Source organism: Suncus etruscus, chromosome X (genome assembly GCF_024139225.1).
Source record: "Suncus etruscus isolate mSunEtr1 chromosome X, mSunEtr1.pri.cur, whole genome shotgun sequence".
NCBI classification, from domain to species: Eukaryota; Metazoa; Chordata; class Mammalia; order Eulipotyphla; family Soricidae; genus Suncus; species Suncus etruscus.
Genome location: NC_064868.1, coordinates 116457060 through 116484805, shown reverse-complemented (window position 1 = coordinate 116484805; position 27746 = coordinate 116457060). Strand labels below are relative to the sequence as shown.

The following is a 27746-nucleotide window of genomic DNA, read 5'->3' as shown; positions in this document are numbered from 1 at the left end:
ATACATAAGAAACATCTGCTCTATCACAGAGCTACATTTCAGGGCCCTAGTGTCTGTATTTGAAGTGTTAACACTTCACTAATTTACAGACGTATGGGAATGTATGCTTTATATTGACATTCAAGAAGCTAGAATTGAAGGAATCTAGATTATACAAAATAATCTAAGATCTTAAGGCTGTACATATAAAAAAGAAGTTATCAATAGGGGCTGGGAGATAGTACAGTTGATTGAACACATGCCTAGCATAAGCCCAACAGGATTTGATTCTCAGGATCACAAGGTCCCCAGAGCAGGTGCAGCTCTAGAAATTCCCAGTATTGTCAATGAGTTCAAGGTATCCTCAACATTTCAGGGTCCAATGAATAGTACCACATCCCCAGGCTCTTGGATTGAACTATATAGGCTGGGTTAGTTGAGAACTTCCAGTGAGGGCCCGAGACTTCCTGAGCACACCTTGGAAGCCCTCTGTCCTGCTAAAAGGAAGTCATTCATAGTAATATGGATGAAATGATCTTTATTGTTTTCGACTGATCTAGAAAAATAACACATGGCAGATCACACAAGAGTTTCACAGAAGGCTTTATTTTTCAAGTATTGATTAATTGATTAAAGTAATAGATCCAAAGTTTCAGGTAGCATTAAGCAATACTTCTTCCATAGATAGTTAGGTGACATACAATTCTTTATGTGCTCATAGTGAGGTGTGGTTGTACTCACATAAAATGAACCAGTAAAGGAGAAAGTTCACTGAACATTCAGTTTATAGAATTTTGGATTTCCTGTTTTTTAATTGCAATTCAAACAGCTTTTGTTTTAATCCTGTTACTATTTTATATTTTCATCTTAATTCTTCCAACAATCAAACATGTTTGCTAATTACCTAAGATAAAACCATGATACCTAGTGAAGAGTTAAGCCATATTAGTCTCCAACCCAAAAGGCAGCGACATCTTATAAATGAACTCCTCATACTGAATTGATCTGGATTTCCAAAGAAACTCAGCAAGGTCACATGCTGATTTCAATCATCTGGCTTCTAGAAAATCATCACAAAAATATTTCTTGAAGCTAGTATTGTTCCTGGAGGCCTCATTTTGGACCAAATTGGAAAGCAGCAATTTTTTTTCAAAAGGGAACATTGTAAAAGAAAGCATTCTCTTTGTACTTAGCAACCAGAATCTGCAAGTCAGAATTGGGTTTGAGTGAGATAAAATTGAACAAGTTGCTGACTTCAGTTTGAAATATAGACTTTTGAGACACACATATCGATAAGAGAGTAAAGATGATGATGAATTGTCTTTGTTGTGATGGAATAAATTTTCTAATTCTCCTTATTGACAAAGTATTCTGGCATCCATCAACGTCAGCAAACAATGCATGCATCTGTTTTGGGCTAAGAGGTAGATGGGAACTTCATCCTTGGACTGAATAACAAATTGTATTTAAGATTTTAGGTTCAATTGTTTGTTGTTTGGGATCCAAGGAACATTTTTAAGTGAAGGCAGATCTTGGGAAACTTTTCTCTTTAGTTACATATAACAGTATGCTAAAGTAAATATCTATTTATTGTAGGTGTGCAAATCAATCCTTGGAGCCTCAGAAAAATGCAACACTATTTGCAAATAAGAGAGCAATTCAATAGCTTTGCTAATCAAGCAGATGCCTGACTTGAGCTGTCTCTAATACCTTTACCAAAAGCCAGTGCATGAGCGATTTTGACAGGGAAATGTCAGCATCGGGACCGACTTGCTTAGAGGTTAGCCCTGTCTAGCTCTGCCTAGGCAGCCTTCTGATACATGGCACTTTAGTTTCTAGACTTAGCACTGAATGCTGCAATGCAAAAGAAATTAATAGCTTATACATATCCATGAGGGGGGTGGAGAGATGGCTCAAAGGGCTGAAATCCCCAGCACCACATGGTCCCCTGAGGACTGGGGAGTGGCATCCAAGCACAGAGCCAGGAGTAGCTCCTGAGCACCACCAGGTGTGACCCCAGCTGCCCCCTACCAAAAATATGTACATACATATGTATATAGTTAAGAACCAGAGATGAAGGTCAGGGTAGAATACTTGCATTGTATGTGTGAGGCCTTGAGTTTGATCCCAAAATGGATATATATATGTATATATATACATACATTATACATATATACATATATCTCAGTAAGAATTTGATTATATAGAAAAAGAAAAGTGCTGTAGGCACATAAAGTATAAAGTCTTGTTTTTTTTGGTGTTTTTTTGCTTTTGTTATTTTTTAGCAGAGGAGGTATGGACTTTTGAAACAAATTAAGTCTCTATTGGAAAGAACATTTGAAATTCTAGCCCCCAAATCATAATCCCTTCTAGAACAACACCTTAAAGAAAGCCAAAAATCTTAACTTCATTCTTCAACATAAATGTCATCTGTGAGAAAAATCAATGTATTTAAAATTCCAGAAGGGAAAGGGGCAAAGACTTCTTGTCCAAAACATAGTGGGGGCTGGAGAGATAGTATAATGTGTAGGACACTTGCCTCACACTTGGCTAACCTGGGTTCAATCCCAAGCACCCCTATGGTCCCCCAAAACTCCCAGGAGAACTTCCTGAGTGCAGAGCCAGGAGTAAACCCTGAGCATCTCTGGAGGAGTTCCAAACACAAAACAAAACAAAAATAGTAGTCACAGCCATACTTTTGATATTAAACACAGAATAATGCTGCCATTTCTTTTCTTTCTCCTTTTAAACAGAGAAATAGATATAATTCATTCTGATTAGGAGGTGGGAAAAAGTCTTCTAGGCACCAAACTTTATGTCTGCTACCAATAAAAATGAATTTAATGGGTTCTTGAGCTTATTTCCTGAAATGAGTGAAATTCCTAGGATTTGAAAAAAATAAACTGAATCCTCAGTAGCAAAATACAAAGTAAGGGCATTAATAAAAATCATAAGAATGGAGAATGCTTTCATCACTGTACCCAGTGGCTTAACACCACTATTTACTTAAAAATATCTAAGTCACATTTTTCTTCATAATTACCCTTTAACAAAGGAAGAAAAAAGAGGGGGAACAAATAATGAATTGGTCCTAATCGATTTTGTTTTCATAAAGAAATGCTAACTGAAGACTGGAAAGATAGTACAGCAGGTAAGGTGCTTGCCTTGCATGTACCTGGCCAGGGTTTGCTCCCTGGTTTTCCATATGGTCCTGTGAGCACCATCAGGACTGATTCCTGAGTGCAGAGACCGCAGTGACCTGTAAGCATCACTGGGTGTGACCCAAAAACAAACCAAAAAAGAAGTGCTAATCATGCCCACGTCCTCTAGCTATGTACTGAGGTTAGTCTGCAAGTCTTGATTGCACAGCATTGCCTGTCTTTTGCCAATGGAAACATAATTTCTGATGGCAAAAAGAAAAGAAAAGAAAAGAAAACCACTTAAATAGATTACACAGACTGATAGCCAGTACGACTTTTCCTTCTTCCAATCATATAAGAGATAAACACGACAATTATAAGGAAGCCCAAGACTACACCCACAGCAACAGGAATAAGAAAGTTGAGGTCAGAGTCAGCAGAACATTCTTCGGCTGTTAGAAAAGAAAAGACAGAAAGCAAGGAAAGGAAATTAGTAAGGAGTGCAGTTGCACAGAGCAAACAGGCAACAAATAGGCATTTTGAAAATGGACACAGGTTAGTTTCATATAGCACTTCCCTCTACCTTTCTTCTCTTTTTGGTTTTCGTTTAGTTTAGTTTTGTTTTGACCAGACCAAGCGGTGCTCAGAGATTTCCCCTGGCTCTGCTGTGAGGAATTATTCCAGATGTTGCCTGGAGACCACATGGGGTGCTGGGGATCAAACCTGGACCAGCTGTGTGCAAGGCGAACACCCTACTCACTGTACTATCACTCGAGCTCCAGTCCCCCTAGATTTCTTATTTTCTCTGGAACCACCCAGAGACTGCTAAGCAATCAATCTTCATTATCAATTCCTCTCACATTTTGCACCCAGATTCTTGGTGCAAAAAGCCAACTTTAAGGGAGAAGAGCAGGAAATGGTCTAACGTACAGAAATGATGCTTGCCTAATATGGGGGAATTTCTGCTTTATTATCTAATGGCCCCTTGGGAAAGCAGTACCAGCTCCACCTCAAACCACTGTCTGCACATCTCTCGCACTCCCTTTCTCTCTGGCCACAGCAATCATTGAAATACCAAGAACAATTTTCATAAAATGTAAGTATTAGCCTTAGAATCAAGAAAAAGCCATCCAATATTTTCCATCCAGACATGAGGGTGGAAATATAATTATTTTTAGCTAAGCAGTGACCCAGAAGAAAGGCCGATTCCACCAAGGTGGCAATGCTCCTGTGATGCAGATGGGAACAATGACTGTTGAAATGCTGACTGCAAGGACTGACTGCTATTTACTAGCCAAAGCACCCAGTTTAAGGGATTTCAAACAGCCACACTTTTCTCATCTATTTAACAACCGAGGAGTCGGGAGTTGTTACGTTATGGTGTAAGCCTTGCATGCACCTGATCCAAGTCCAATTCCTAGCACTACATGGTCCCCGACCATCATCAGGTGCTGTCCTGGAGATGTTCAGCACCACTAGGCTTGCCAAGGGCGAGCCAGCACCAAAGAACCCAAGAAGCACCATGTCTTCAGATCCTTGGATTGAACTGCCTACTGGGTTGGTGGAGAGACGCAGGTTCTGAGCACTGCTGGAGATCTCCTCCCCACAAAAAAAAAAGATAACTAATACTAAAGTACAACTCAAATACAGTAAGGTGTCCAATCCACAATAGGTGAATAGCAAGTATTTCTCTTCTGACATTTATGTGATACCAGCCAAAATGTTTTGTTTTGTTTTTTAAATAACAAAGGTATGTTCTCATCAGACCAGCTCGATAGTCACTCTTTTCTTGAATAAGATGTAAAGCTAAGCCATGAAAAATCATGGGTGCACCAGCCACACAGTAAAAAGCAAATATTCTTAGGAGGAGAGGGCAGGCCAAGCCCCTACCCTGCCAAAGCCACTCCTGATGCATCCACCACCCAAAATCACTGTTTTTCCAATGGCCCTGTCTCACCACCCTCAGGGACACCAATCTGTCCAAATTTCAGGAACACTGGTATTTGGGCTGATATTACCAGGGATTTATGGAGCGAGTATGGGCACCCTCTCCCCATATCTTCCTTCTTCCAAGAGACCTGGCAGCTGAGAACATACTCCTAAAAGTTGTAGTATCAGTAATAGTGCTTTAAATTTTTGGACAACTTCATTTGTTTGGTGCTGTCATCTCCATAGGAACACACCAACTTAACAGAATGGATAGCTAACAAGAGCTTACTAAATATTCTACTTTCTACTGTTGTATTAATGACTTCATTGAAGATACAATAATTTTCATAAATATGCTTGCTATCTGTATTTTTTCTTTCCTTTTTAAGAAGACTTTTTCTCTTCAATTTTCTTTTTTTCATTCTATTCTCTTTTAATAACCTTGTTCTCACTTATCTGAAAACAAATGTTCTATGGTCAACTATGTGATGCATTTTCTTTAAATAAAAAAAATGTAGCAAATGTGACCTGAAATAGTACAGGAAACATAGCAAATAAGGCATTTGCCTTGCATGTGGCTGATCCTGGTTTAATCCCTGGCACCATATAAGATCCCAAGAATACGGTGTGATCCCAGACTACTAAGTCAGTAGTACACACTGAAAGGCAGGAGTAGCCCAAAAGACAAAACACTAAATAATATTTAATAACGAGGGCTGAAGTGATGTGCAGTTGGTAGGGTGTTTGCCTTGCTTGTGGCTGGTACAGGTTTAATTGTTGACATCCATATGGTCACCTGAGAGCCATTAGGAGTGGTCACTGAGCACAGAGCTAGGAGTAACCCCCGAGCATCACCAAGTATGACTCAAAGGCCAAAAATATAAAATATAAAAATGAAAAACAAAATTAGCAAATAAAGATCCAAATGCAAGTGTTTCATTTCTGTAAACACTAATATTCAATTATGTGTGAAGGGATATTTACTGAAATGAAAACAAAAAGTGACTAGATCTAGCAACTAGATTGACTATTTCACATCAGGGTAATTTTTATTGAAATGCTAGTAATGTTTCTTCTTACCCACTTGATATATAACTTCAGTGAAATTTCATTCCTTTCTGTCAAGGCATGAGGCCAGAGTAATATTTAGGGTCATTTTCAGCATAACTCCAATACAATGAAGAAAATGTGGTGTCTGTGACTGATGTCAGACCTTGTATTTTACTCACATCACAATTTTTCCTTCTCTTGTCCTTTCGTCACTCACAAAAGAACAAGAGCAGTCGCTAAGGTTCTGTATCTATAATATGAATTTCAGCAAGGCATGAGCCTTAGTAAAATGGGATGGATTTATTCTATTTTGCTGGAAAGCCTTGTGAGATGCAGAATTTGAACCAAGATGCTGTAATCAGTGAGTTACAGAAATTCTGAACAAGCCAGACATAGAATGAGTTAATAAAATAATCACTTCAGTGCACATCTTCATGTCTATTGATTAAGCTTCCTTTATATCTCTCTACACATTCAGTGTCTGGGCTGCACTTATAATGTGGAGTGCACATGCTTCAATAGGGCCTGATTATCTTGCTCATTTCTATGCCAACAGCTTCTTTTACACCCCCGGCTCGGCTCTGCCCCACAGGGGCTGCCTGGAAGAAGCCAGAGCCCAGTTGCTAGGCTGTGCTACATCCCTTCTGAGCTTGTTGTTAGCTTACATTTCCTAAGTACCAGGCCGATGACAACACTAAATAGATTTTAATGCTCTAGAGATCAACAGGATGAGGTAGACAAATACAACACAATCTGTCCTAATTAGTTCATAGAATATTTCTATCTTTCAGTGCTAAGCAGGCCTCCAAAGGGGAAACAAACACAAGAGGGGAAAAAATCCACCAGTAGTTAAGACAAAAACCTACACAAAATGTAAACAGACTATGTTGCTGAAAAGAAACGAATTTGTAAACACTCCAATTTTGAAGTTCAGTTTAAATAGCCCTGTGGCCTCTTGGGTCTATTTTTTGTTTGTTTTGTTTCTTTAGACTAGGGGGAAAAATCACAAGCCTGAGATGCTGACTTCATCCTTAACTTGCACTCAAAGCAACCAGCAAAAGTCATATAATCAAAAATATATTAATGTGTCGGAGGAAACTCACTAAACTGAAAACGAAGTTTAAGTAGATATGGTGCAAACTTATGCCATACCCATATGTATGTAAGGAACTGTATGCAAAAGGACTGTGCAGTTTTAATGAGGGCAGCACTTAAACAGTAAAATGAAACAGTGCAGAGAAACAGTATTTATTAATTTCATCAACAGATAATCACACAATTCATCCTTATAATGGCCATTGTAGTATTTTATGTGTTAGGATCAAAATTTGGCCAAGGTTTCTGAAACACTGACTTAAAACATATGCGTCATTGCAAACTGATGGGGTTTTCTTTGTTTTTTGTTTTTGTTTTTGTTTTGGTGGGGAGAGAGTATATCCAGCAGTGCTTGGTGTTCCCTGGCCCCCTGATATTCTTTGTAATGTTTGTCTTCAGGATCAGGAATGTAACATTAAAAAAATTTAAGCATATGGAAGCTAAGCATTTTTATTCATAACTATATATCTCAGGCTTGGGAGTATAGCTCAGGGGTACAACATTTGACTTCATAAATATGTATCTCCCCAAACTAGAATTGATTAAGAACTAAAGTTGCTACAAATCAATCTTAAAGAGCCAAGTGTTTCAAAACAGGCAAGAAAATCTTATGTGTCTATAAGTATTTGTATCTAAGCAATGGGTTTGCTGATCAGATTCTAAAAATGCTCATATCCAGTGTGATGGCGCCTGAGACCAATCAAATAAGTGAGCAACACTAGGCTAAGCACTCCGGCCAAGGCTGCTGCCACCACTATTACCACAAGGAAGTTGTCATCTGCATTGCAGTCTTGAGCTAGATGTGGAGAGAGGACAAAAACAGTGACACAATTTCACATCCATACATTTTAAGATTTAGTTTTTAGGTCACACCTGATGGTATTTGAGTAAGTCACACCCAACTGGGTTACCCCTAACTCTATGTGACCCCTCTATTCAGAGGTCACTCCTGGTGGGGCTTGAGGGATCCTGGGTGATAGGGATTGAACCAAGGTTGGCAGTGTGCAAGGCAAACCTCTTACCCACTGTGCTATCTTTCTGGTTCCTGTACATTTTTTGTTTTATTTTGGGGGGTTCATACCTGGCAGTGCACAAGGTTTACTCCCTGGCTCTATGCTCAGGGACATAGGGATCCAGATAGGATGCTGGATCAAACTGGGTTTGGCTGCATGCACGGCAAGTACCCTCCCTATCTGTTGTACTATCTCTCTGGCCTGTACATTATAAATTAAAATGACTACAGTTCCCAACACAATATTTTTGGTCACACCTGGCACAACTCAGGGGTTACTCCTGGCTCTGCACTCAGAAATAACCACTAGCAGGCATGAGAGACCATATGGGATGCCAGGATTCGAACCACTGTCCATCCTGGGAAGGCTGCATACAAGGCAAATGTCCTAACTTTGTGTTAACTCTCTGCCCCCCCAACACATTTTTAGACCAAGATAGTATGTCCTTGTCATTCATGATAAGCAAATGAGACATTCCACAAAATCAATTTTTCTAAGTAATCAAATCATGTATTTTAAATACCCCTCCAAAGACATGTTTGGGATGAAAGAGACAGAAAAATGATCACATACTTCCGAGATTTCTTTGAAAGAAGATAATGGAATATGAAAACAACCCGAGTGTCAAGATAAGGTGACTGGTAGTATATATAAACAATGGAATACTACCTAGCTATAAGAAAAGATGAAAACATGTAATTTGTTGCTCGGAGGATGCATTTGGAGAGTATCATGCTGAGTGAAGTCAGTCAGAAGGAGAAACAGATACAGAAAGATCTTTCATATGTGGGATTAAAAGAAGCACAGTAAGGGTACAATAAATGGCCAAAGACAACAGAACTTAGTCTACTATAATACTGACCTTAAAATGGGGGTGGATAAGCGACAGGGGGTAGGTGGTAGGGGGACACTCTGGTGGAATGTGATGTTACAATGTTGTATCATGAGCAATTCTGTAAACCACAGCACTATCTTCTTTCTTTATCTTTCTGTCTGTCTATCTATCTATCTATCTATCTATCTATCTATCTATCTATCTATCTATCTATCTACCTACCTACCTACCTACCTACCTACCTACCTACCTACCTACCTACCTATCATCTATATATGTGTCTACCTACATGAATAGAATTATTTTTTCACGACCTAAGAGAATGGGCAAATCAGCCTTTCTGTGATGAATAAGCTGTGTATGACCTTTAAAGGTTCAACCGTGTTGTTGCAGAAGACAGTGCCAATTGTGAAGTATTAATGACCTGAATACAGGAACCAACCACTAAAGCCGACTTGACAAGTCAACAGAGAGACTGGAATGATAGTGCTTGCCTTGAACAAGGTCAATCCAGGTTCAGTATCAGACACCTCACAGCATCCTCCAAGCCCCACCAAAAGTGATGCCTGAATGCAGGGACAGGAGTAAGCTGTCCCTTACTTTTGTCAAGGGTGGCCCAAAAACCAAAATCAAAGAAACAGAAAAGGTAAGTCAACACAGAACAAGACTGGGGTCACTTCATATGGGCAAAACCAGAAGTTGGCCGTAATTGCCTAAGAATTTGCCTTAAAACAATTAATCCAGTGACAGTCGGCCAAGAAAACTGGCAGTTAAGTTCAAGGGATAGCACAGTGGGTAAGGCATTTGTACCAGATGTAGCCATCAAACCAAACAGAAAAATACTGGCGGCTTTCCTTACAAAAGGTGCTATCATGATACCTTATACCTTTTCAGGAACTGTATTGAAAACCACGGTGCCTAAAAGAAAATAAAAAGGTAGAGAAGTGTCTGCCATGAAGGCAGACTGAGTGGGGGGCGTGGGGGCACAAGCAGTGCTGACAATGGGAGGCAAACTGGGATCATCAGTGGTGGTAAAGGGTAGTGATCATGGGTGTTGGAACATTGCATGACTGAAACTCAAGCATCAATAACTTAACTATTTCATGGTGATTCAATGAGAGAGACACACACAGAGAAAATGGGGAAGTGTGTTTCAGGTGAACACAATCCTGTTACACAGGCGAACTCAGAAAGAGGTGAATCTAGAGCAGAGCATTTTAGAGGTAGGAATTAACCCTGCCAGGATGGGGGAAGAACACACCAGCTATTGCAAAGACTTTTTTAGTTTTATTTGTTTGTTCTGGGGTCATACCCAACAGGGTTCAGGGCTTCCTCCTGGCTCTGCTCTCAATGATCACTCCTGGCAGTGCTGAAGAAATACATGAATGCTATATTACAAGACAATCGCCCTACCCACTGTACTCTTCTGGTCCCTCAGAGAGACATCTAAAATTAAACTGGTGGTGGAGCCAAAGTGATAGTACAGCACGCAAGGCAAGGCACTTGCCTTTCCTACATCCAGCCAAGGCTCAATCTCTGATATGATCTCCCAAGCACTGCTAGCACAACCCTGGAAGCCACTCTGAGCACATCCTCAGTTCTTCTCACCAGGAAGCCACCCCTGGGTCTGAACACCGTTTGGGAGTGCTCACACAAGAAATTAGGAGACTAAGAAAAAAATTGATAGTCCATCTCAGAAAAAATGCCAGCAGGTTGGCAGAACTAAAGCAAAGGATCAAAAGACACTCTAAGCTGGAAAATAGGTGGGAAATGGTTTGAGGACTAGTTCACAAAGGCATTGTACACTCTAGCTTGTTTGGCCCTAAGTGCAAGGGCCAAGGAGAGAGCTCCATGGGCTAAAGCATATGTTTAGCATATCAGAAATCTGGGTGAACCCATGGACCGCAATGTCCCCTGAGGACCATTAGAAGCAAGATTCAGTCTGGAGAAGCCTCTGAGCACCACCAAACAGGGTATGTTTCATAAGTCATGTCAGATGCCAAGACTGGAAGAACTATTAGGAAATGACTCGGTCGCTGGAGTTCAGACGACCAATGATATGGTCTGAAAGTGGGTTAACAAAATGCTGATGTAGAAAGGACTGATGTTCCTATAAGGATACAGAACTGACCCATACATTTGGGATGCAATAGAAGGTACGAGTGTCCTTTCCAATTCCATAGGAGTAATGATGTAAATGCCTACCAGCGCCATTCATCAACATGAATAATGAATAAGTGCTTTTCAGGTTTACTTATTTTTAAGGGGAATTATGGGTGGATAGAGGGAGGTGGAAAAAAGGAACATATAGCCTGGGATCTGCTCGATTTAAGATGCTCATTCCAACCAGATACCATGCACAAGAAATTGTTTTTGGTCCACGGGTTTTAAACCAGTACCTCACACATACAAGCAAGTACTCAGCCAGAGTCATACAAACCCTCCGCCCTTCCAGGGACAAGGGTTTGTAGTAAGGAAAGTGCAGTAAAGAGGGTCAGAGGCAAAATCTTTGGGAACAACAATAGGAGGGGGGAAGGTGCAGGAAAAATTGTAGATAAAAATAAGGTACCACACTGGCACCAAGAAATATAATGAACTAAAATCGTGTCCACCCAAGTTATCAGGAGGGGCTCCAAAACAAAACAAAACTTGGTTAAATGTCACAAGAGTTAAGGTTTTGCATGCAGCCAACCTGCTTGATCTCCAGTACTGAATACAGTCCCTTGAGCACCACCAGGGGTCACCTCCCAAGCAGAGTCAGGAACATCCCCTGATCAACAGGGGCATTAACTGGGAACAAACCTATCCTTCAAAAACCCACCACCACAAAACCTAACTTAGTTCCACAGACCAGGAATGTGGTTCAGTCGTAGAGCACTAAACTTGTATGTGTGAATCCCTGGGTTTGATCACTGGCACCACTTAAAATGGTACCACAGAAGCTGAGGAAGAAAATGATATTATTGTGAGGGACTAGCATAAAAAATTTAAGAAATCTAAGAAATGTCCATTGGGGGGCCGGGCGGTGGCGCAAGAGATAAGGTGCCTGCCTTGCCTGCGCTAGCCTAGGATGGACCGCGGTTCGATCCCCCGGCGTCCCATATGGTCCCCCAAGCCAGGAGCGACTTCTGAGCGCATAGCCAGGAGTAACCCCTGAGCATCACCGGGTGTGGCCCAAAAAACCAAAAAAAAAAAAAAAAAAAAAAAAAGAAGCGTCCATTGGATCCCTAAATGAGGAGGGTTTGGGACCATGTGTCAAATTGCTGAGGGAATGGCAAATGATTGGGTGGGAAATAAAGAACCTGGGATGGGAGAGTTGGAGCAACGGTACTATAGGCAAGGTACCTGCCTTGCATCAAACTGATCTAGTTTTGAGCCCTAGCACCTCCAATAGTAACCCCTGAGACTAAGCCCTGAGCAGACATTTATGGATCAAACCCACTCTTCACTGGAAAAAAATTGGGATGCAAAATGTACAATAACATATGTACAGTTAGAAGGGAAACATTAGGTCAGAAACGGATATGCTTAAGGGATGAGGGGATGAGCCATCAACATGGATGAACCATTGGCACGGACAAGGGGAATATGGCCGAGGATGGTAAATGGAATAAGGTTTAGTAGATCAGAGCAATAATAGGAATCCCGAAGCATTGACCAGGAAAAGTATTGACTCAGTATAAAGAGGAGCAAGGAGATCCCCTTGCGGAGTGGGAAGGAAGCTGTAACTGCTGAGCCACCTTTTCTTTTCCGCTCCCTTGCCTCTTTTTGCCCTAGTTCTCCCTCACAATCTTCCAGAGATGCATAAATCAGATAATTAAGCTTATTAGAATTGTGTCAAAAAAGAATGAATAGACTGCAATTCGATTGTACTTGCAATTAAGAAATGTGCCAGGGTTTTTTGCTGGCCTCTGGGGCATTCACTGGGAACAAGATGCAATCCTGAGAGTTTATGGACTTTATGACATGGACTTTGGCTGCGAGCTCAATGATCCTTTAGACTTGCTTCTTGTTCTTTTAAAAATCCAGATAATAGATGGTGCCAGGTATGACTTATGACTATATGGTGGGCCCCGTTAGTTCTTCCCCTTTGAAACTCCCAAATTACTATCCAGCATAGAAACTAGTAGGTGATAGGTACCATAAAGTATTAAGCCTTGAACTGAATGTGTTTTTTCAAAGAAAAAGAATCACTAATTTCTTATTCTGGCAACAGATTCATAGTTCTCTTTCCCAAATTGGGTACTTGACCTAGTACTGAAATGACTTTCATAAATACTGCCAATAAGGCTTTCATGTAAGACAAATATTCCCTGAGTAGATCAGAAAGGCAATTCTGCTAATACCAAGATCTTTCTAGATGCTGTCATTTACTTAAAATGCTCTCAATTAGTATGTGAAATATTAACTTATAATAACTATTGATTCTATGAATTGAAGCTGTAAAATTCTTTAGGTAGCAGATCAATTTTTAGTAAAACAGTCTTTTTTTATAAGATCATGCCCTGAAGAAAAAAATTTCAGGGCTGAGGAAATAGTATAGCAGGTAGGATGCCTTGCACATATCTGATCCGGGTTCATTCCCCAGCATTCAAGGAGAGATTTTTGAGTGCAGAGTCAGGTGTAACCCCGAAGTTTTCCAGATGTGGTTCAAAAATAACACAAAAAAATCACATTTTGGGGGCCAGAGCACTAATACAAATGGCCGGGTTCTTGTATTACATGTAGCTGACCCAGGTTCAATTCCTAGCATCCATATGGGCACCTGAGCACCAACAGGAGTGATTCCTGAGCAAGGAGGCAGAAATAAGTCTTGAGCACAGCTTGCCCCTCCCCCCAAAAAAAGAGAAACACATTTGGGTGCCAGAGAGATAGTACAGCAGGGTAAGACTCTTACCTTGCATGCAGTTAACAAGAAATTGATCTCTTACACCAAATGGTGCTCCCTGAGCACCACCAGAAATGATCCTTGAACAGAGCCTGGAATAAGCCCTGAGCAATGCAGGGTGTGGCCCCCAAATAAAAAAAAATAAGATGGGGTTGGGGGCTTAGAAGAGGGTTTAAAGTGTTAAAGTCAATGCTGATTAGATGCTTCATCTTCCTCCAAAATCACATTCCTTTGTGATATTTATTATTTCTAGGTCTATAAAGTGAAGTACATTGCATGAATCTAAAGATACTTAAGTTACTTAAGTATACTCAAACTGGTATATTAACTAACTTCAAACATGTCTACATTAGTTTCAAAAGCAAGATGAGCTCAAGACTTTCCTAAAGAAATACAGAAAAAATTTCGCTAACCCTCAAACTTAAAATTTTAGTCTTGTAATAATTCCTTTGACACTGGGATAATGGTAGAGGGAAGTGGATAGTTTAACGAAGAGCAAGTTACTGGAATGTTCTATGCATAAAACCCTATTAACCATGAACAATATTGCAAATCACAATGCCTCTAATAAAACTGGGGAAAAACAGGAAGAATAAAAGTAATCAGGAAAAAATGCAAAAATGCAGGGGTCTCAAACTCTCGGCCTGTGGGCCGCAAACGGCCCACCATACAACATTTTGTGGCCCTGCCCTAGAGGAATCTTTTTTTGTTTTGTTTTGTTTTAGTTGTTCAAGGCTTACTACTGACTTTGCACTCAAGGATCACCCCAACTTTGCCTCCTATAGCCCCCAGGTAAATTGAGTTTGAGACCCCTGCTTTAGGGATTGGACAGACGGGGGTTCAGGTTTTATTTGTTTTTTGTGTTTGTTTTTGGGTCACACCCGACAGTGCTCAGGGGCTACTTCTGGCTCTACCCTCAGAAATCGCTCTTGGCAGGCTCAAGGGACTATATGGGATGCTGGGATTAGAACAACTGTCCTTCTGCATGCAAGGCAAAACCCTACCTCCATGCTATCTCTCTGGCCCAAGGGTTCAGGTTCTTGCCTTATACTTGGTCAGCCCTTGTTAGATCCCCAGTACCATGGTTCTCTGGACACTGCCAGGAGTTACCCTGGAGCTGACTTGGGAGTAGCCTCTGAGCCCCACCATGAGTGGCACCCAAATGCAAAGAACAGGAAAAATAGAAAAATCCAAAAAACTTCAGTTGAAACACTGTGCTTGGCCAGAGATGGCTCAATAGGCTGAGCACATGCTTAGCATGTAGGAGACAGGGGTTTACTCATGGAACTGGTGGGAATATCCGGTGCTAGAATAACCAGACTACCAAATGTCACCCCAAAACATGCATACCAAGGCCCGGAGAGATAGCACAGTGGCGTTTGCCTTGCAAGCAGCCGATCCAGGTGGTTGGTTCGAATCCCGGTGTCCCATATGGTGCCCCGTGCCTGCCAGGAGTTATTTCTGAGCAGATAGCCAGGAGTAACCCCTGAGCAATGCCGGGTGTGGCCCAAAAACCAAAACCAAAACAAAACAAAAAACAAAATAACATGCATACCAAAATCAGAATTAACTATGTGTTCGACACATTATTTTGAGTGGGTGGCCCACACCTGGCAGTACTCGGGGTTACTACTAGCTCTGTGCTCAGAAATTACTCCTGTGAGGCCTGAAGAACTGTAAGGGATGGCCATGTGCAAAGCAAATGCTCTACCCACTGTGCTATCGCTCCAGGCCCTTGATATTTTATTTGAAGCATAATTAAGATGGGTTAATGTGTTTTGGTGATATTCTGAAGCGACTGTGAATGGGGGAGCTAAGAAATAGTGCAGAAAATTACGATGCTCGTCTTGGATTAGGTAGACCTGGGTTCAAATCCCTAGCACCACATAGATCCCATACACCACTAGGGTTTCACTCAAGCAGACCCAGAAATAGCCTGAGCACTGCTAGGTGTAGCCCAAGAAACAAAAAATAAACTAATAATAAAGTGACTGGGAAGTTACCTAGAATATGGCAAACTCAAAATTTTTGGGGCGAGGTAAGACTACATCGAGCAAATATCTATTTATGGGCTTACTGTGTTCTGAAGGAGAAATCCACAGAATAATCTGAAAGTAATTGAGCCCTACTTCTGAGCATTTCTATAAGGTTTTCCTTGGGGAAGAAATAGCCATTTTATAGTAAACAAAATCTTGACTTGACCAATGGGGGGAGGGAAATGTGAGCAAAGTTTCTTAAGAAATAAAAGAATCTTTATTGTTTATTTTAGAAGCAGTATTTTGAGCAAACTGGACAGGCAAATATTCGAGAGAGATACATCGACTAGTGGTTTAAACATTTGAGAAAAAAACACTAGAAGTATCTACATGGACCAGTATTTTTTATACAAATGCTAAAACACGAAAAACATCCAGAACCAAATGAGAGTGTTAGACCATCAGGGTGCACATTCAGTAAAACAAATTAAATTATAAAAGGTACAAAGAACATGTGGCTATAGGAAATAATGTGTAAATAACAGTATATAAACTGGCCCATGTAAAATACAAAAATATCCAATGAAGTCAGATTTTCTATAAAACCGTGCTTAATAATAGAGGTATTTTAATATGAATCAGGTATATAATCTAAATGTAGAAATTTTTAGAAATATTAACAGCATTAAGCCAGTGCTACCCATTTGTGCTTCCAATTTTTTTTGTTTTAAAAGCTGCTTTATTTTGACTCATGAGAAATATCCAGGGTCTACTTTCTTAAAAGGTTTCTTTAAAGGTTACCAAAATCTGAGGCTATTTCACTAGTTAGGAAAAAACATTTGGAAAGGAGGTTTTCTGTTTCATCTTTAAAAGGTGTCTGAGGCTGTCACTACATGGCTTTAAGACACAGGATAGTTATGGGGCTGAGATGGTACAGCAGGTAGGGTGCTTGCCTTTCATGTGGCCCACCGGGTTTGATTCCTGGCACTCCATATGGTCCCCTGAGCACAGCCAGGAGTAATTCCTGAGTGCAGAGACAGGACTAAACTCTAAACATTGATGAGCATGACTCCCCCGCCAAAAAAAGAGGGGCTAGTTAATTAGACAAGAAGGACTAATCAACAATCGAGTTTTCAGACAGTTAAATTTCATACTACTTAAAACATAAAGTCAATTGAAGTGGGCAAAAATAACACTCAAATTCTTACTTATAGATGTACACATCTAATGGTTATGTGTGTATGTTGTGTGTGGTGTATGTGTGCATGTAGCTTGACAACCAAATTCCTTCAATATCAAGACTTTGGAACTCAGATACCTCCACATCCTCCGATGAATAAGGGGAGAGGCTGGGGGTACACACACAAAGACAGAAACCTTCCATCGATGGCTGCATATGAATTAATCTTTAATATTTGGTCAGCCATTCCAACACAAAGAGCCCTCCCAGGAGCAATATCCAATTTTCACTGTGTTAACTTATCAAGCCAAAGTGGTTTGCTTGCTCCTATAAACATTTGGTGGTGTACAGCAAATGGACAATTGCTGCATCTCCCCAGGGAATAAGACTCAATCCAAAGTCCATGAATTAATAATGATTCTCCCATAATGAACAATGACAGTGTAAGTTTTGATTAGCACAGAGCCATTTAAATGTGAAAGCCAAGTTAGTGAATGTTGAAACAATCAATGTAACTTGAAAAACAGGAACAGGATTTAATGGGCAGATCAAAACTTTTGGGTTAGGTATGAGTTACTTTCTAAGTCTAAGTGCACTTCCTCTAGGTTCTAGAACATACTAGTATTCCTTCTTTAAAGAAAAGAAAACTTCCACCACCTTGAAAAAAAGAAAACTTACTTCTACCCTCAAAGACCCTGGAAGACTAAAGAAAATCTACAGTGATTTGTGCACTGCATGTAGAGAGAGCCCAATTTGTAGGTATAAAGGACTGAATGCCTAAGTTGGCATGGCATTGCAATAATCTCGAAAGTAGGTATTTAAATGGATTAAAATGCCCAGTAGAAAAAGCTTGTGTCTCGCACTACTTTTGCTTTTGGGGGGGGGGGCACACCCAACAGTGCTCAGAGCTTATTACTAGTTCTGAGCTCAGGAAACAGTCCTAATGTACTTGCTTTGGCAGCACATATACTAAAATTAAATGCTATAGAGTAGATTAGCATGGCTCCTGCGCAAGGAATCACTGCTGATGGTATTGGGGGACCATGAGGTGGCAGGGATCAAACCTGGGTAAACCATGTGCAAGGCAAGTGTGCTATCCACTGTACGATCCAGTTTGGTTTTTGAAAACCAAAAGATTAAACAATAAAATGAGTGCCTACTCTAACATTTCAGTAGCTTTCATTATCTTTTGTCATAATATCCATATTCAAAGACACGTGTCTTCGAAAAAGCATTAGGAAAGCATTCATGACTAAGAACATCCTAATACCAGACCCTTTCCAGATCTATTATCTCTCACAGGTCAAATAAATATGGAGCAGCGCCAAAACAGCCAGGTACAACTTCAAACAAAATCACCCCAAAATGCAAAAGGAGCAAGTACAGAGCCACTGTAGAATGCATGTGTGGTCTCAATTCAATGACATGCAGGAAAAAGATCTCTGTTTAAAAATTGGTTTTCCTAACTTGTTTAGTTCTGATTTGAATATTTAAAGTAAAAATACTGAAATACTAATCAGAGAGAATTAACTAAATCCTCTAATTAAAGTGATTTTGCACATGCCTCTTGTTAGAGGAAGTCTGAAATTTCTTTGGTTAGGGAAACCAAAATCAGTTGGTGAATTTGTAGTTTACAGTTCTGGGGTATTTTTCTCTAAGTTCCAAAGCCCCCGTAACCACCAGTTCTAAGATCATAGCTACTACATATACCTTAAGATGAATAGACCTAAATATACCTTAAGTGGAACAGCATTGCATATTAGAACTTGTACTTGCTTTATTGTTTTGAACAGAGATCACATGTGGATTAGTGTTACAGAGTTTGATATCCAGCATAATTCTTTCTTCTGCCAATTAGGTAAGCAATCACTATAACGATAATCAAGCCTGAAAGACCAGCACCAACTATAATTGGTATAAGAATGGTGTCATCATCCAGCGAACACTCTTGGGCTGTAGGTGAAAAAAAAAGTGTGTAACAAATAATGAGTATAATCAAAGGAGAATGTTGAAAAGTTAAAAAAAAGATGTTGATTCAAAAGTCAGAATTGCTTTCTATAAAATCAACTGTAAGTAATTGATGTATTTTAATAGAGGCATTTTAAGAATAAGGCTACAGAAAAATACGGATGGTTCTATAATTAAAAATCCAAAATAAAACTGTTCTTTCATTCATACTCATGTATGTGTGTTGAATAGTCATCTGCAAATGAACATATACACATATATGCCTGCTTTATTAGCTATAATAAATCTGGGATGGATTGGGTTGTTTTGTTTTGGGGGGAATGAGTTTTTTTTCTGGAAATGATCAAAAAATTGTTTCAGGTCATGGAATGTTAATAGCACAGACCCAAATCTCTAGCAACAAGGAATGGTTTACTTCCAGACAGTAAAGATGAGGAAACACACAGAGTGTTATCTCTTTACCATATTTCACTGCACAATCAATACAGACAAGATTTTTTTCTAATTTCGTTTAACAGTCATAATTCACCTTTTGGACCCTCAGATTGTTATAAACCTGTAAACAATTATGCAGCAAAATGCAGTACATTCCAAATCCTTCCCTGACTAGGACTACAAAACTTAATCAGAAGTGGAAAGCTCTCATCTATGCCATACCTATCTCAGCCTCTCAGTGGCAGAGTGGATGCCTTTGGGGTAACCACCGACAGCCAAGATTAGCTCTGGAATCTTTCAGTGGAAGAAGGTGGAGAACAAGAGCTCAAATTTGAGCGAAGAGATGAAAGTGGCATTGGTATTTTCTGACTATTTAAATGATTGAAATTTCTTTTTTTTTCTTTTCTTTTTTTTTTGGGGGGGTTTTTGGGCCACACTAGATGACGCTCAGGGGTCACTCCTTGCTATGCACTCAGAAATGGCTCCTGGTTTGGGGGACTATATGAGACACCAGGGGATCGAACAGCGGTCCGTCCTAGGCTAGTGAGGGCAAGGCAGACACCTTACCCATTGCACCACCACTCTGGCCCCTGATTGGAATATTTTGAAAAAAGATTTTAAGTTAGTGGTACACGAGAATTATTTGAAAGTCAAATCTCAGTCCCCATGCAGAAAAAGTTCTGGGGGTGCTCAGACATACACATTTGCTTACACTGCCTATCAACCATTTCGCTAATAGGAAAAGCCAGCAGGTTTGGATCATTGGGGCGAATATGGGGCCCTCCAAGTCCAAAGCTGGATGGGTCTTCACACAATGTTTCCAGAGACTAGACCCAGTCTTAGGAAACTGCAAATAAAACTGAGGCCTTGTGAATTTGAGTCTGTTTACTACACTAAGAAGGATTGATCTGGTCAGACCCAGCAGCCTACTGGAGCTTGTTTTAATCTATTTCTAGAGCAGTCTGTTCCAGTAAAATCCAATCAGCATTCTTTGACCTTACTGTAAGTCTATTTTCTCCTCCTATATACTCCAGAATTACTAGTATGTTGTAATTATAGGTAGCCACCATCAAGAAGTTAGTTCTACAAAGAAAGTGTGCATTCATGAGCATCAGTATTAAATACCGTGGACTCCTTGGAGTAACATTTTTAATCTCTGGACATAAAAAAGCCAGTTTCCAATGACAGCCAGAACACAGCTGACTAGATAAATAGGTCTGCACTGATATTAGCACTGCGAATAATTTTAAATTCCAAGCACAAAGCTAGAGAAAATGAGAATAATGTAGGGGTGGTGCATAAAGACTCCAAAAATAAAACTAGTTTAAAGGATCTAAATAATTGAAGTAACAAAGCAAAGCTGACAAAAGGGAAAATGAATTTCTGGAAAATATTTTTAAAATGTGATTACTCTCCCTGGTCGCAAGAATGGCAGGCTTCACGGGCACAGGCTGAATGTATGTTTTGCATGCTGGCATCTTGGTTTGATCACCAGCATCACACGGTTGTCTGGGCACTCCCAAGTAAGGCTTCAAAGCATACACGAATTATCATGGAGGATGAGGAACCTAATTTCTTTGGATGAACAGGTCACACTAGGTATTCTACTCTACTGTTGTTCGTTTAAATATAAAATATATTGTCCTAGTGAAAACAGCAGTTGAATGGCTACCAGCTTATTCACCTTTAAACACAGCCTCCACAATCCTTTCTAAACCATACAATAGTTTTTAAAAATGACATAGAAGACTGGGCTGGAGAAAACAACATAGGAGTTAAGGCACTTGCCTTGCATGCAGTGACCCGGCTGAAACCCTGGCACCACCTAAGGTCCCTCCCTCCAGCACAGCCAGGTGTGGTGCCAAAACACACAAAAACCAAAAAAAGGTGGAGATGACAAGATTACGTCTCTGCTGAGCAAAGCTGTGCTCCATAAACCCCCTAGTTTTAGATCGTGGGTTTAAAAGGACAATTCAAGTCAGGGATTTTATTCCCTTCTTTTTCCTTCATGCACATTTTAATCGTGTAATGTCAAATGCATCCTCTCTATTTACAGGCACAAGCTATGTTAGAGCCCTTTTCTGAAACTTCCATTTAACAACTAAAAAATACCATTACAAAACCTGTGCAGCATTTCCAAAAACCACATCTCACTGTCTTTCAAAATACTCCCAATCATGCTTACCGGTCAAATAAGGATTTGGTGCTGCCATTGTTTGGTTTTAACAAAGTTAAGGCCAAAATCTTTACATTCAGGGATGAAGATGTTTCCAGGATAAAAACAACTCGAAGAAAACAGATGCCAGGCCAGAAAGACAAGGGTTAAGGCACTTGCCTTATACACTGCCCAACCCATTTGGTCCCTGGCACCACATAGACCCCTAAACACCACCAGGAATGGTCCCTGAATACTGCAGGGGAGAACCTACCTCCAAATGGAAAAGAAAAACCAGATACAAGATGATCTAATCTACCGTTCCCAGGTACTGCCCTCTCTAGAAACATCTTGACCTATGATCTAGCTCACTCAAAAACAAGTTCCAATCTTTGCAAACTGGCTTGCAAATAATGGCTCTCTGAGTCACAAACAAAATTTCCCCAGGAGCAAAATGCTGAGCCAAATCCAGAGGTACTCAGAAGGCTATAGGTCAGGAGAAAAAAATCCTAGTTCCCTATTTCAACACTTCTATGTCCATGACTCAAAAGGAATGGCATTTATCGATTGGTCACGAAGAGAAATAAATTCTTTAGAACAACTTGCTGAATACTTACCTGTAGAATACTTTCCTTCCATCACATTGAAAGGCTGAACCCTCAGATCAAAGGTATTTATTTGAAAAGATCCAGACACAGGAACAACCTGCTCTTGGTTGCACATATAGGAACTTCCCAAGGGAGCATCCCAGTAACTGAGATTGGTATTCGCCATGCTAAAAACTGCATCAAGACAAGAAAAGATGTTAGTGGTTTCTTAGGGAAAGAGCAAAGGCAGGACAGTGCTTAGGGGTTCTCACAGGGAATGATGGGAACCCTGGGCACAGAATTTAACCCCAGGATGCAAGTCTCCTCTGATTGGGGCTTCCCTTCCTTTCTACGGTTGTTCTATAATCAACTAATCCACCACAGCTCTAACAATCATTATCCTCTATACTTAAAAACACAGAATACTTTTGAAAAACACTTTTGTTCAAAAAACAAACTTAAATTCTATTACTGGTTCTTCAAAGTTGTGATCAGGGGCAACTTGCACACAGAATTCTCTCTGACACTAAAGAAAGTGTTTTTTTTTAATAATTATGGTTTCTTTTCTTTGTGGGCAATCCAGAATCTTCCCCCAGGCCCCTCCTCACAGTGCTTTGCTTACCAGAGCCATTAGGCAGAGACATGCTGATATTCACTTCCTTCAGATAGAATCTGTTTTTGTTTTTCTGTTTTGGAGAGAGATCCTCCAGTTAATCAACATATTCCAAGTGTTTACAGGTACAGTTAATATTAACAGAAGGAGAGCAATCTAATCCTGTCACCCAGGAGATAAAATCAAGGACTGATCAGGGGCCAGGGATATAGCACAACTGGTAGGGCATTTGCTATGCATATGGCCGACCTTGGTTCAATCCCTGGCGTCTTATATGTTCCCCTGCACCTGCCAGGAATAATTTCTAAGCACAGAGCCAGGAGTAATTTCTGAGTGTCAGTGGGTGTGGCCCAAAAACAAAATATAAAAACAAAAACAAATGATCAGAGCCTAATCTCTACAATAGAAATAAATAGAAATATTTCCCCACCATTGGACTCTAAAACCTCAGAAAACTCATTTCCTTCCTGTTTGGGAAACATGAGGTACAAGGGATTGAACTAGGGTAGTCCTCATGTAAGAGAAATGCCTTAACCCCTGTACAATTTCTTGGTACTCCTGCCCTCCCTCTTATTCCTCCCATCACCATTCATGGATCATGATCTGAGTCTCAGAAACCAGACTACCACCCTGCTTTTCAGCCTCCAGACTTCCCTTCACTCTAGTCTTCCTGTAACCCTAATTGGATCCTTTAAATTAGCATTTCCCAGCCTGGTGCCAGAGAGCCCCAGAATATTCCAAGGCAGTCACAGGTGAGAAATCACATAAGTGGAGAACCCCCAGCATGAGATTAGAAGATCAAAAAGTCAGGAAGGGTAGAACACTTACCTAACTAGGTAGGATGGGGTGGGGGTTCCAAGAAAGAAATTTGGAAAGGGGTCACAGTGGGAACAAGTTGAGAAATACTGATTTGGATTCTTCAGTGCTTAGCATGCACAGGGCATGTCTCTCAAAGCTCCATGGAGCTGCATAATGAACTGAACTTGGGGCTGAAGCAATGATGCAATGGGAAAAGCATTTGCACTGTCCACATGAAGTCAACCCAGGTTTGATGCCTGGCACCCAACAGGGGCCCCAAACCTAGCAAGAGTAATCCCTGAGCACAGGTGGGTGTGGTTTAAACCCGACCCTCCCCCCAAAAGAATTTTTAAAATGAATCCAATTTGGTTCCTGGCCTTACCTCACTGTAGTTGGCAAGAGATTAAGATAATTTCCCTCAGTACCCAAATTAATGAATGCTATGAAAAATGAAAGGAGGGAAAGAATTTCAGCCCCCCTGAGTGTTATTCTTAAAACTTCACATAAGGGGCAAGGGAAATGGCTCCTAAGGGTTAGAGTGTATGTTTCACACACAGCAGGCCAGAGATCAATTCCCAATACCACATGGGAGATCCCTTCCCCAGCCAATACCAAGATGTAGACTTGGTGTCGACTGGCAGTAGACTGATGAGCACCACAACGTGTGACCCTGGAACAATTTTTTCGAAAAGCAGAACTGTTTATCTACAGAGATTTAAGGTACTTTACTTAGCATAAGTAAACTTGGAAAATTCAATATATACAGACTTAAACACACAAACCTCCCAAAACGCACACACATACATGTAGCATCAAAATACTACACTTATAATTAAGCAGTGTTGGAAAATAAAATGTATGTGCATGGAGCCCTATTTAGACTTTCAGATGTTTCTAAAACAAAGTACCTAATTTTAGAAAAATCTATTACTCACCACAGCGAAGACAAATTCAAGAAACTTGATGCTGCTGCTGTTGAGTTTCAGTAGAGCAGTTTGAGGCTCACAGCTGCCGGAGGAGTCAGTTACATTGGGGTCCACATTAATAAGCAGAGAATCCTTCAGGGGAATATGTGGAGATCCATATTAGCCATCAAAGTCTGCAACAAAACCTTTAGGCTCTACGACAATTCATGGCAATGGAGGAGTGAAACATCCTTTTGTCTGAATACTAAAGATGATGGGCTCTCATTTCCAAAAGCAATTGATACAGGTTTCCAGCTATGATTCAGACATCTTAAAAAAATTAAGGGAGGGCCAGAATGATAGCACAGCAGGTAAAGTATTTGCCTTGCATGCACCTGACCCGGGTTCGATCCCCGGCATCCCATGTGGTCCCCTGAGACTGCCAGAAATGGTTTCTGAGCACAGAGCCAGGAGTAACCCCTGAATGCTGTCGGGTATGGTCCCAAAACAAAAAACAAAAAACAAAGTAAGGAAAACCAAGAGAGAAAAGCTTCCTCAGTTGTGGGGTGGGGGGTGTGCTTATTCCTAGCTTTGTGCTCAGAGATCGCTCCAGCAGGGCTCAAGGGACCCTAGATGATGGTGTAGCAGGGGTCTCAAACTCAATTTATCTGGGTGCCGCAGGAAGCAAAGTCAGGGTGATCCTTGAGTGCAAAGTCAGTAGTAAGCCTTGAACATTGGGGGGGGGTGTGACCCAAACAACTAAAAAACAAAAAAGATTCCTCTAGGGCAGGGCCACAAAATGTTGTACGGAGGGCCGTTTGCAGCCAGCAGGCCTCGAGTTTGAGACCCCTGGAGGCAATTGAGCATGGACTGGCTAAAAGCAAGGCCAGTACCTTGCCCACTGTACATACACTTTCTCCTGCCCACACTTTTATTATTGTTTTTATTATTTATTTATTTATTTATTTATTTATTTATTTATTTATTATTGTTTTTGTTTTAGCCACACCCAGGGGTTATTCCTGGCTCAGAGCTCAGGAAGCACTCTTGGCGGGCTTGGGAGACCATATGGGATGCCGGGGATCTACCCAGGGTTTTTCATGTGCAAGGCAAACATTCGCTTGGTGCACAGATGTTGTTGCTGTTTTTTTAATGGAGACATCTGCCTCGACTGTTGATGTCACAAGACACTGGCAGCTAATTTTGGTGGCTGGAGCGCCCTCTGGAGTCTCAGTGGCACATTGAGCCTAGAATGCTCCTGCGTACTTCTGCTTACAAACAAGGAACAGCTGCACTGTTGCTGGGGCAGGAATAGCCAGAGCTGCAGATAAAAATGTGAAGGCATTCTATTTTGAACTGACGAAAATAAGGCCCAGCTGTCTGAACTCTGGTCTACTAACGGCCAACTCCATCGAAACCCCAGAGTCCTTTTTAAAAAACAGCCTGAAATTACACTCTGGTGCCAGGCCAATGGCTTCACAGTATTTGAGCCTTAGGAGTTAATAGCCTCATGGGTTATCTGAGTCTAAAGCCATCCACACCACCCACCCCAGACACCTGGGAACTGCTGTTTCTTGCTGGCCAAGCCAATACCACTTGGGCATTGACGTTCTGTAAACAAATGAACCCGAAGTCTGCAAATCATCCAGCTCCATTAAAGAAGGAAAGAAGGATGGACTTAGGACAGAGAGTAGGACTCTTCCCTTGCACACAGCCGACCTGGGCTCAAACCCAAGCATCCCACATGGTCCTCCAAGCTTTCCAGATGTAATTCCTAAGTGAAAAGCCAGGAATACTCCTGAGCATTGCTTGATATGGTCCCAAACAAATAAATAAAAATTGGGGGGTCGTAGCAAAATAATAGCACAGCAGGTAGGGAGCTTGCTTTGCACACGGTTACACCTGAAGCACCTCCAGGGGTGATTTGAGTACAGAGCCAGGAGTAACCCCTGAGAATAGCCAAGTGTGGCTCCCCAAACAATAAATATATAAATAAAATTTAAATAAATAAGGAAAGAGTCAAAGATTCCAGCACCCCTGAAGGAGTGCAGTTGGCTCCAGTTCAGTCCCCAGCTCTGATGAGCACAACCTAGGCATCAAGACCACCGCCACAAACACACAAACACAATACAAAATAAAATGGGAAGATTCTTGTGCTGCTCTTACTCTTCAGCAGGAAGCTGGCCCAAAATATTGGAAGAATATAGAGAAAGGAATGGCTCCGTCAATACCTTCTCAAGAGTGACGTTCAGCTGCAACCCCATGGTAGCCATAAGGCAGGTGCCATTGTCATTTGCCACCTTATAGTTTCCCACCGCTGGATTTTTCTTGGGGGTGGGGGTGGGGGTGGTGGGAGCTGGTGGGGTGGTAGAAACGATGGGCACCACTGTGGTGGCAGTTTCATCATCAACACACAGGTGCTCTAGAATGAACATAAAGGACACATCAGTGACAGGAGATGTATTCTTGGGTCAGGGAAATGGCTCAAAGGACTGAGCATTTTCTTGGCAAGTCTGAGGCCTGGGTTCTAGGTCCAGCACTGCATTGTCCCCTAAGCACTGCCTAGCAGGCCTCCCTCCCCCTTCCAAAAAGAAAGCAGACTGATTTTTAATTTGCAAGGGCAAAGGAGAGCAAATTATTTCTCATAATGGAAGGCCAAAAGGGTTCTATTAGAAGGGACTGAGTTGATGGCCTATTTGCAATTAAATGGGGCCATGGATTTCAAATTGCTGCTTCAGTTCAGACAATCTCTGGGTTAGGGCACACTGGCAGAAAATTACTATAGGAGGCTGGAGCAATAGCACAGTGGGTCGGGCATTTGCCCTGCACAGGGCTGACCCGGGTTTAAGCCTCAACTTCCATATGGGAACTTGAGCCTGCCAGGAATGATTCCTGAGCACAGAGTCAGGAGTAAGCCCTGAGTATCACCGGGAATGGACTCCCCCAAAACAAAAATTGCCATTCTACATAAAATGTTTATAGTTCAACTTCAGTTAAGTATTCCTCTATAATGAGAGAGAGAAGTAAAATGCCTGCCCCAGAGGCAGATGGGGGAAGGTGGCTGGAAGGGAAACTGGGAGCATTGGTGGTGGAAAATGTGCACTGTATTGAAAATGGGAAGTGTCTAACAGGAAAAAAGGAAGAGTGAAAAAGAGAGAGAAAGAAAAATGTATGCCCCAGAGACAGGAACGGGAGAGGCA

General features: G+C 41.1%; 1 protein-coding gene across 3 annotated transcripts in view; it reads right to left on the bottom strand.

Annotated features, from left to right (window-relative positions):
* Positions 1–565: 565 nt before the first annotated feature.
* LAMP2 (lysosomal associated membrane protein 2) overlaps positions 566–27746 on the bottom strand; it is a 54193-nt gene continuing 27012 nt past the window's right edge. The window contains exons 5-9 of one of the 3 annotated variants that reach the window (XM_049767590.1): positions 26778–26968; positions 24577–24699; positions 22853–22916; positions 22261–22425; positions 566–3571 (exon numbers count right to left, since the gene is read on the bottom strand). In XM_049767590.1, coding sequence (XP_049623547.1) covers positions 3429–3571; positions 22261–22425; positions 22853–22916; positions 24577–24699; positions 26778–26968 — 686 coding nt within the window. In that variant the 3' untranslated portion in view covers positions 566–3428. Of the gene's footprint in view, positions 3572–7330; positions 7990–18844; positions 19045–22260; positions 22426–22852; positions 22917–24576; positions 24700–26777; positions 26969–27746 lie in introns of those variants that run through there. The other 2 variants (XM_049767592.1, XM_049767591.1) reach the window with 2 other exon arrangements.